Genomic DNA, 10,391 nt, shown 5'->3' on the forward strand with positions numbered 1-10,391 from the left:
TCATACACCCAAAAGATGCTCCAACACATAATAAGGACACATGCTCCACTATGCTCATAGCAGCTTTATTTATAATAGCCAGAAGCTGGAAAGAACCCAGATGTCCCTCAACAGAGGAATGGATACAGAAAATGCGGTAAAATTACCCAATGGAGTACTACTCAGCTATTAAAAACAATGACTTTAGGAAATTGACAGGCAAATGAATAGAACTGGAAAATATCATCCTGAGTGAGGTAACCCAGTGACAAAAGAATGCACATGGTATGTACTCACTGGTAAGTGGATGTAGACAGAAAGCTTTCAATACCCACAGTGCAACTCACAGACCATATGAAATTCAAGAAGAAAAAAGACCAAAGTATGGATTCTTCAGTTCTCTCTTGGAAGAGGGAACAAAATACTCATAGGAGGTAGAGTGTGAGAGAGACTTGGGAGGAAGAGAGAATGGAGAGCTGAAAATGAATGAGGCAGGATGAGGTATGAGAGGAGATGAGGATGATATGCAGAGAGTCAGGAAATTGTTCAGAGTTATGTAGCATTAGGCGTTGGGAAACTGTGGGTAGCCACCAGAAAGTCCAAGATGTCAGGAAAGCAAGTGGTCTCCAGAGCTCAACGGGGAGGACATTAGCTGAAATACCCAACAAAGGAGAAGGGAGAACCGGCAGAGACCATAGCTAGAGGTTAGGCAAGGCCCTCGATTGGGGGAGTAGGAACACTCACCCATCTCCCAATTTTTAAGTCAGAATTGCTCTTGTCTAAACAGGACAAAGTGTGGAGCAGAGACTGAAGGAAAGACCATCCAGAGACTGCCACACCTGGGAATCTATCCCATATGCAGACACCAAACCCACTCTTGTGGATACTAAGTATTACTTGCTGATAGGAGCCTGACATAGCTGTCTCCTGAGAGGCTCTGCCAGACTCTGATCAATACAAAGGTGGATGCTTGCAGCCAAGCATTGGACTGCGCTTGAGGACCCCAATGAAGGTGTTAAGGAAAGCACTGAAGAAGCTGAAGGGGGTTGCAACCCCATAGGAAGAGCATCAGGATCCCCCAGATCTCCCAGGGACTAAACCACCAACCATAGTACACATGGAGAGCCCATGGCTCCAGCTGCGTATGTAATAGAGAATGGTCTTATCTGGCATCAATGGGAGGAGAGACCCTTGATCCAGTGAAGGCTCGATGCCCCAGTATAGGGGAATGCCAGGGCAGTGAGGCTGGAGTGGGTAGGTGGTTGAGGGAGTACCCGCATAGAACCAGGGGGAAGAGTAATAGGATAGGGGCTTTGCAGAGGGAACCTAGGAAAGGTTATAATATTTGAAATATAAATAAATATAATATCCAATAAAAAAAAGATTAAGCATGGCCCTGACAGGATTGAGCATGGCCCTGACAGAACAACAAGCAAATGCTTCTCTGTAAAATCACATCCTCCCCTAGGAGAAATAGAGACATTCAGAAAGCAATTGTTACTTGCTCATCTATGGTCATCTATTACCCTACATGCTTTGGTTGATAATCAGTAGCATCATTGGAGACTCCCAGGCTGCACTTCTGTTATCCTACACTCTTTCACACATTTGTCTGTGCTTTCCCCTATGTTATTCCTTTAAGAACCCTGGAAAGTCTCCTGTACGATATATTCTTCATGACTTCAAAGTATCAAACTGATGACACAAATATAGATTGACCTTTGATCGCTAGTGACTCCTGGGATTATACTTAGCTAAGTACTCCACAGTATTTTTCAGCTTAAATATTTCTGTACCAGGGCAATTTAATCAGGTTGCATAACATAAAAGGAGTACATTCTAGTTCATTGGTTGTTCTTATTAAGTGGAACTGTAGCCAAAAGGAGACAGGGCTTTGTTTAAAATCTAAAGTAGTATAATTAATGACTTTTTATCTGTTTATCTATCATTCCTGATAGACTTTCAAGAAGAACCTCAAGAACATATTTTAACAGAAAAATTTAAAGTTGATATTATTTTTATTATAATTCACCTGGTTAGTGAATAAAACCAAATAAAAAAATTAAAGCCTGTTAACTAGCTGTGCAGTACATAGCTTATATCACTGGTCTCCTGCCAAATATTTACAATGACTTTTTATGTTAATCTTATTGGTTTTAAATGTTATAAAAACTTAAGCCCCAACACATTCAAAAGACCTCTAATAGAGAACAGGCCTCATTTAGGGCTTCATTGTGTCCATTTGATTTTCTTCTTCATTGAGGAAGTTAATAGGCTTCACCAGACTCAGTAAAGAATGTTTAAGCCCATAAAGTGTTGGATTTTTGACAAACATTCCCTCCATTTAAACTGTAGAGAACAGATAACCACACAAAAACAATTTCAGCCCTTCTGAAGTCATAGATTGCCCCACAACACTGCTCTATGGAAAGTATGTTTAATTATTTCCATGAAAGTCTTTTAATAAAAATCATCGTACAATTTTTTCCAAATTTTTTCTAAGAAGTGAAAATAGTAAATCATAGATTTAAAAGTATGTTTGGCGCTGCACTGATAAGGGAGCTAGAAAACCAGAGCTTCGTTGATGGGAAATGATCTCCTACCGGAAGCCCACAGCAGGCAAATGTACAGTGTGACTGCTGATGTCTTCTACACATTTTTGTGAAATTTCAAAGAGGACAGCATGTTCCCTCAATAAGCTCCCTTTCTTATGGGGAACATTTAATTATCTAACTGAGTTATCCGAAGAGGCAGCATGTCACAATCTATGTTGGTTATATGGAAAATGAAGGGAATAAGCAAATAACTGTAATTTTGAAAATGTGTCATGCACTGGCTGTTTCAAAGTCTATTTTAAAGGCCAAAGTAATTGGGAGGCTTCACTAGAAATGAATCCCATATGCAGGTGGCTGCAAGGAAAATTCAGCTGTAATTATAGAGTGATGAAAACGTATCTCATTCAATCATTGTTTAAATGCTGAATCCTCTGTTTCATGGTCACACTCCATTCCTAGTTGCTATTTGATATCAAGAATATGACAGGTTTCACAGTTGGCATTACAAAATTCTATTTGGGAGCCTGATCTAAATACATTTCTTCAGTAAGAAGTCATTTTCTTCTAAATTGGCCACAAACTTAAACGGCCATATAGATAGTTGAAAAGCCATTGTCTTCTTCAAAGGTGCTAATACAATTATATATGATTTATGTATTTAATATATTTTAATCAAAATATAATTACATCATTTCCCCCACTTCCCTTTCCTCCATTCAACCCATGCCATCTTCACTCCTCCCCTTGGGTTCAGTGACATCCTTTTCTCTCAAATTGGTGGCACTTTTGCTTTCATTGTTAAGTATGTACAGAGAGATAGGACACAAAGTGATTATCCCTGAAATTTTATGTGTTCAAGCAACAAAAAGGGATTTATCAAGTCATATTTCTATTTTTGTACAACTTCTATATTTTACCTATTTCTGTTTAAACTTGTGTAGAGTAATTAATATCCATACTTCAATTGGTCTGGAGACTAAAAGAACTGACAATTATCTTAAAGAGAATGAAAAAGTAGCATGTATGGGCCAGCAAAATTTAAATAAACAAATACCAGTGCCAGGAGTAGATTTATGACACCAGAGGTAGAGGAATTATGTCAAATTAAAGGAATGTTGGAGGAAAATTCAAAATGATAAGCAACTAATACATATGAAAAGAAGGCTGTGGGGTGTGGTTTGAGTCTGGTGGAGAAGAGATGTCATTTTCTGTTCCTCCTTCTTGGGCCCATGCTGGAAACTGAGCAGTTGGGTTGAATGGCATTATTTTTGAGATCAAGAGCTGAAGAGTAGCAGAATATTCTTGTATTGATCACATCAAAAGATATTTTGCAACACTTGAAAATGCAAAAATATTTCTAACATCACATGTAAAGGATATAGATACTTGAAAACAAAAATAAAGCAAAAATAAGTCCAGTTTTGTTTTCTTTTGTTTTTTTTTTTTGTTGTTTTTTTTTTTTTTAGATTTATTTATTTACTATATGTGAGTACACTGTAGCTGTCTTCAGATGCACCAGAAGAGGGTGTCAGATCCCATTATGGATGGTTGTGAGCCATCATGTGGTTGCTGGGATTTAACTCAGAACCTTCAGAAGAGCAGTCAGTACTCCTAACCACTGAGCCATCTCTCCAGCCCTAGTTTTGTTTTGTTTTCTTTTTTTTTTTAAGAGGACTTGATGCAAGATTTATTATTGAACATGATTTGGTAGGGTATAGGAGAGCACTGGAAGCCTTCAGGAATGCAGGGCTCTCCACTTATCCAGAGGACCACGATTGGGGATATATTTGACACCACAGCCATCAGGAATGAGCCGCTTCTCAGCAACCATGTCTTCAAATTCATCCGCATTAAACTTGGTGAAGCCCCACTTCTTTGAGATGTAGATCTTCTGGCGACCAGGGAACTTGAACTTGGCTCTGCAAAGAGCCTCAATCACATGTTCCTTATTCTGCAACTTGGTGGGGATGGACATGATGACCTGGCCAATATGAACCCTGGCCACTGTGCCCTGGGGCTTCCCAAAGGCATCCCGCATACCTGTCTGGAGCCTGTCAGTCCCAGCACAAGACAACATCTTGTTGATACGGATGACATGGAAAGGGTGGAGCCTCACTCAGATATGAAAGCCATCCTTGCCACAACTCTTTACCATGTATTTGTTGGCACAAATATGGGCAGCCTACAATGCTTCAGAAGAGAGTTGTTCATATTCATCTGACACCATGTGGCCACAAAGTGGGAATTCATCAACTTTCAAAGAACCCTAGTTTTGTTTTCTTATGCAACTTGTATACACTGGTTGATTTCCCTCACAAGGAGTTGCACTAGTGTTCTTTTCAGGATATGTGTGTCTATACTTAGTATTAAAATATTCTTAGATTGCAAGGAGTGATATAGAGTGGCACTTTATCAGTAATCCTGGCACTCTGGAATCAAAAGCAAGAAGATCACAAACTTGAGATCAAACTTGTCTGTAGAACTTGCTTCTCAAAAACTCTGTGTATGTGTGTGTTTGTGTGTGTGTGTGTGTGTGTGTTGTGTGCATGTGTGTGTGGGGGAATGTGTATATCATAACTGATGCATATCAATGTGTTAAGGTTTTAAATACTTCTATGATTCAGAGATGATGTAACTAACCCTCAAGAGACTGGAGGCCCCAGGGAGTTTAGAGGTCAGGTGGGTTCTGCAATGGGGATATCCACGTGGAAACAGAAGTGTGGGGAGGAGGTATGGATGTGAACAGTCGGAGGGTGGCCTGGGGGGATAAAATATGGAGTGTAAAAATAAATAAATAAATAAATTTTAAAAAAGATTTTAAATACTTAATAGTATCACAAATTTAATCCAGTTTTCATTTGGTCATGATTGTATTAGAAAAAAGTTATGTTTACTCTTTATTATATAGTAAATATATTAATAGATCATTGCTACTTTTTGAGACTAGAATCTTGCTGTATTACCCAGGCTGTTACTGAACCCAGGAGCTTCTTGTTTATACCTCAGTCTTTCAAGCACTGAAGTTATCGGCACGCTTCACCACCCAGAGCTTTTATTCTGTGTTCTCATTTGAAAACTTTCTAATTAGAACTACTGCCCATTTTTAATTGAGATATTTATCATTTTTTCTTGTGAGTACTGTAAATTCTTTATATATTCTGCCTATCAGGCCTTGTCAGAAAGAGTTTCCAAATATTTCTCTTACCCTTAACTGTCAAAGGTTTCATTTGTTGTACAAAAGCTATTCCATTTGTCTGTTTTTAATTTTGTTTCTTGTTCTTTTGAAAGTTTGTCCAAAACTCCTTGTCCACTCTGATGCCCTGAAATAAAGACAGCATGCTCAGCAGCCAACAGAGAACAAGCCGGTCAGTAGGATTCTCCTGTAGTCTGTTTCAGTGCCTTTCTCCAGGTTCACATTTTGAGTTACTTCCCTGGCTTCAATTGATGAAGGCCATTACTCTATAAATTAAAATGAGCCTTTCTCCCTAAGTTGCTTCGGGCCATGGTGTTTTATCATAGCAAGAAAAAAAAAAAGAACAGCTAAGACGGGTAAGAACTTTTTGATGTTTTTATCAAGATGACTTTACCTATTTTGGATTTTATGGAACTCCATATAACTTTTATGTCTTTTTTTCCTAGAAATAAGAGGACTGGCATTAGTGTTTCCATAGGGATGACACTGAATCCACAAATCACCTTGTGCAGTGTGGACACATTAATAACATTGATTCTTCTAATTTGTAAACATGGAGTGTCTTCCCACACCTTTTTCTTTTCTCCACAATTTCTTTCATCAGTGTTCTATAGTTTTCAGTGAAAATGCTTTTAGTTACTTGATGAAATTTATTTCTGGCTATTTTGTTTTGTTATTTTATAGCTAGTATAAATGGAACTCTTCTTTGATTTTCAGATGATTACATTTTACATAAATATTACTACTGATTTTTAATTTGATTTTGTTTTCTGAAAGCATGTTGAATTGATTTATTTGGTCAAATAATTTTTGATGGAATCTTTAGAGCATCTATATACCAGACATCACTAAGAATCAAAACGTTTTGAATGTCCTCCTTTTCAGTATGGCTGATCTTTCTCATTTCATTTCTGCAGTGAAGACAATGGGTATGTGTTGGATAAAATGCTGACAGTGGACATCAATGTTTTCCAGATCCTGGAAGAAAACATACAGACATGTAACATTATATGCTGCCTTAATTGGTTATATTTAGGAGTACATATGTATATACAAATGCATATATGTCTGCAGTAACAATTAGTTAAAAAAAAAGGGGAGGCCACCAATTGAGAGAGAAGTATTCAGGCTTTAAATGCAGAAAAAAGAAAAACAAAAACCACAGGAAGAAATGCTGTAATTAAATTACAATCTCAAAGTTAAATAAAATAGAAAAGGTTAGCAAGGCAGTGGTGGTACACACCCTTAATCCCAGAAGTTGGGAGGCAGAGCCAGGCAGATTTCTGACTTCGAGGCCAGCCTGGTCTACAGAGTGAGTTCCAGGACAACCAGGGCTGCACACAGAAACCCTGTCTCAAAAAATCAAAACCAAAAACAAAACAAACCAAAAACAAAAAACAAAAAACAAAAAGAAAGAAAAGAAATTGCCAATCTAAAGATTTTAGCTATCGTTTGTTTCTTTTGCATGGCTTTTATACCTAACTTAAATTGTGTTCTTGTCTTTATAAAGTATTTCTAAGTTACCTTTCAGGTATCCCTGGCTTGCCCATGTGACTTTTGACCTTTGTTATGTTCACCCTGGTTCACTATGCTTACTTTCACATTTTTGAAGTATTTGTATCTGTGTTCATTGAGGTTGTTGGCCAGGACCATCTTCCTTTTCACAGTGTTTTTATTGGGCTTTGGGATCATAATTTTAGAAGAATTACTGCATCACATTTTTGGCATAGCTAGGAATACTGTTTTGATGTGTTTAATGAAAATCAGTTATGAAACCATTTGATCTTTACCTTGGATTGATAGCATAGTTTTTCCTATAAGACTATTGTGCATCATTGGTTTGGTTAGGTTTTCTATTTCCCTCTGTTTCAATGTTAGTCAGGTAAACACATACTCAGGATCTTTACTTCTTCCTTATAGGATATTGGACATTTGATATGAAGTTGTTTGTAATAACCTCTAATGATAATTAATGTAATAATCTTTTGTATTAGTTGTACAAGCTTTTCTTTTTAAACTCTGATTTGCTTTACCAGTTTTGCTCATCATCTTGGACATTCATTTTAGGCTCATCAGAAAGTGTAGAGAAGGAGACCCTTTGCAGCTGGTGGGAATGTAGATGGCTAGAGTCAACTCATCAAGAAAGCAAGCTAGAGTTTCCTCAGAAGCTGGAGGAATCACCACATGTTCACGCAATTGTGTGGATTGTGTGAGTGAATGGTATTGTAGGGTAGACCCATGAGTAAGCCATGTATTTGATTCTACCTCTTGTTTTTAGAATAGAACTATAGTAAATTATATCTAGCACTAGAGATTAATCTTAGCTTACCTATCTATATAGTAGACAGAACTTATTCCCAAATCATCTCACTCTGGGAAAGTTACTAAGCCCCATTCTCAATAAATCAATAAGAGTAGTAAATTCTCATTAGTACATATGAGTAGAAAAGAATTCAAATCCTAGGTTATAGTTACAGTAAAAAACAAAACAAAACAAAACAAAACAAAACAAAAAAAACTAAGAGAAGTTAAATTACACGTAAAGCAAACATTACATTTTCTATCTCATTTCAGTATTAAATTATTATTCTAACATTTATTGTAAAACTAATCTGTTTTTCTCATGCTTCACCTAGGAGACTGAATAATGATGCTCAAAAGAATCTTTACCGATTAGCCATTATTTGTACTCTGTCTGTTCCATGATTGATAAGCAGCCAGGTATGACCAATGGAATAAGTAGATCTAAAGAGAAAGAAGTAAAGATCTTAGTGGTGGTCAAGGCATTCAGGATGCGCATTTAGATCCAGGGAAACTTCTGTTTCTGTAAATGGTTGACTTCTTCATTTAACTGAAATACAATTTAATTGCATTACCTATAAGTATTGACTATTTATTAATTATTGCTTACTAACTTTGTACTCATTAATTTATTATTAACTTCTTTTTTACAGTGAACTGAAGTTCAAAGAAAAATAAAGACAAAGGCATGTAGTTGTTTGTATGTGCACACATGTTTTTAAATACCAGCCTTTGTCAATGATCAGCAACACCTGAAAATGAGATGAAACAAAATTTAAAGATAAACTGCAAAAGAAATGATCAAATGTTGGAGGCAGGTTTACACCCTAGTATCTAGGGGGCATTTAGACATCGGTGCTTTATAGAGATTATGCTATGCCCAAGGGATTTTTACTTGGCATAATTAGCTTTACACAACTATAAACATAAATAGTCCTTCAGACCTAGATATTAGGTAATTTTTAATTTATCATAGGGTTGCAACTTATTCTTCTGACCCCAATTGGCTTGTAGCCAACCAAAACCAGCACATATGGCCTCAGAGTACAGACTACAACAGTTTGACCTTGAGTTGTATGAGCCAAGGACCTTAGCAAAAGCAGCTTCTCTGGCAGGTGTGAGGCCTCAGGCTGCAGGCTGTGGTAGTTTATTACCATGCAGGAACAGTCTGACATGGTGTCATTTGCTACAAAAGTAGGGTTATGACTTGCAGAGCAGGCAGCACCATTACGCACAAGCCACAGACAGTAGGGAGCTTCTCAGTTCTCTTGCTGAAAGTTTCAATAGTTGTCCATCTTTCTACCTTTAGAATACAGCCTCAAACTGTCACTAGAAGAGTGCTGCAGAATGTTAGTGCACACTTTATAATGATGGATATGTAGCTGGGCATGTGGCTATCACAGTGCTTAAGAAATTTATGGGATGGAAAAGATAGAAGTTATGCACCCAAGAGAAGCACACAAGAGCAAAACATGGACTCTCACTGAAAACTATATGGCCTAGCCCCTATGTTCTCTACAAACACCTGCCCCCATGCCTTCAGATCAGCTTTAGCCCAGCTGTCTTCAGAAGTCAATTTTCTGCTGGGTTCTGAGGTGAATGCTCTTATAAATAGAGGATATTTTTAGACAATAGCAGTTCCATTCCAAGCATTTCATGCCTGTGTATAAGTGCCTGCTCAGAGAATACCTTAGTCAGTACTATTCAACAGAAACAGTCTCAGGGACTGAAATGCTCACAGGGGAATGGAAGTCAAGAGGTTTAGAATATGATGGGGGAAGAAAGAAAACATTCTGAGCTCCTGGGGAGGAGTCTGCTGCCAACACAAAGATAAAAACATCACTTCAGTTCAGCCTTTCCTCAAAGAGACACAGCCAAAGAGACACATGCAAGATACATCTGGATTCCTGCCCTCCCCCAGCAACCGATGGCTGGTTTTCATGGTCAGCTTCACTGGGTTTAGAATTACCTATGTGATACATAGCTGGGGGATTCTGCGAGGGCATTTTTAGACAGGCTTTACTGAGTGTTGAGGACTTACCAGGAATCTGAGTTTCAGAATCTCACAGGGTCCCAGATTGAATAAAGGAAAGGAATAGAGAGCAGGTCAAACCCCAACATTCATCTCTCTGACAGTATCACTGCCAACCCTCTCCACCATGATGAGCTGAGATATCCATTCTGAGGGCCAAAGGGAAAATCTTAAAATTAAAAAGCAATATGTTAGTTATGGCTATAATGTTGGGTGCCTAAGGAGGTACGGAGGACCTGTGAGGAGTTGGGGAAGGGCCCAACATGATCAAAATATATTGTATAAAAACTTTAAATAAAAAAATCTAAAAAAAAATCTTAAATATGTAAAT

The 10,391-nt window shown here is 37.7% G+C and overlaps 1 protein-coding gene across 1 annotated transcript; it reads right to left on the reverse strand.

Moving 5' to 3' along the window:
- Nucleotides 1-4,205: 4,205 nt before the first annotated feature.
- Nucleotides 4,206-4,713, reverse strand: LOC116069653 (60S ribosomal protein L10-like). Its single transcript, XM_031340468.1, has one exon. It carries the CDS (start codon nt 4,609-4,611, stop codon nt 4,270-4,272), a length of 342 nt encoding a protein of 113 aa, XP_031196328.1. The 5' UTR covers nt 4,612-4,713; the 3' UTR covers nt 4,206-4,269.
- Between the last annotated feature and the right edge of the window lie 5,678 nt (nt 4,714-10,391).

This window comes from Mastomys coucha, unplaced genomic scaffold (genome assembly GCF_008632895.1).
Source record: "Mastomys coucha isolate ucsf_1 unplaced genomic scaffold, UCSF_Mcou_1 pScaffold22, whole genome shotgun sequence".
NCBI lineage: Eukaryota > Metazoa > Chordata > Mammalia > Rodentia > Muridae > Mastomys > Mastomys coucha.